At 51.4% G+C, this 401-nt stretch overlaps 1 protein-coding gene across 1 annotated transcript in view; it reads right to left on the reverse strand.

The window, feature by feature from the left end:
- Window positions 1–391: 391 nt before the first annotated feature.
- ETH_00037325 (protein disulfide-isomerase, putative) overlaps window positions 392–401 on the reverse strand; it is a gene marked incomplete at both ends in the record, with an annotated part of 3,764 nt that continues 3,754 nt past the window's right edge. The window contains one exon of the mRNA XM_013374157.1: window positions 392–399. Coding sequence (XP_013229611.1) covers window positions 392–399 — 8 coding nt within the window. The remainder of the gene's footprint in view (window positions 400–401) is intronic.

The following is a 401-nucleotide window of genomic DNA, read 5'->3' on the forward strand; positions in this document are numbered from 1 at the left end:
AGGGCCCTTAGAAGCCAAAACCCTAAACCCTAAACCCTAAACCCTAGGGGTATGAATTGCGGTGGTTTGGGACGCTTTATGCGCACGACGCCACTCGCCGAGGAGCGTAGCTAGCTAGCTAGCAACGCAGCTAGCTAAATAGCTAGCTAAATAGCTAGCTAGCTAGCTAGCTACCTGACTAGCTATCTAGCTAGCTAGCTTGTTATCTACGTACGTACCTAGCTGGCTAGCTAGGTAGCTAGCTAGGCAGCTACACAGCTCGAAGCATTGCTGGCTAGCTGGCCATTCCAAGGCGGGGTGCGTGTACATAGCCCCCCAGCTAACCAGCAACTTAGCCACAGAGCTAGCTATCTAGCTAGCTAGCTAGATGGCTAGATAGCTAGCTAGATAGCTAGTTGTGT

This window comes from Eimeria tenella, genomic scaffold, assembly GCF_000499545.2.
Source record: "Eimeria tenella Houghton genomic scaffold, Eth_scaff1977, whole genome shotgun sequence".
Lineage (NCBI taxonomy): Eukaryota > Apicomplexa > Conoidasida > Eucoccidiorida > Eimeriidae > Eimeria > Eimeria tenella.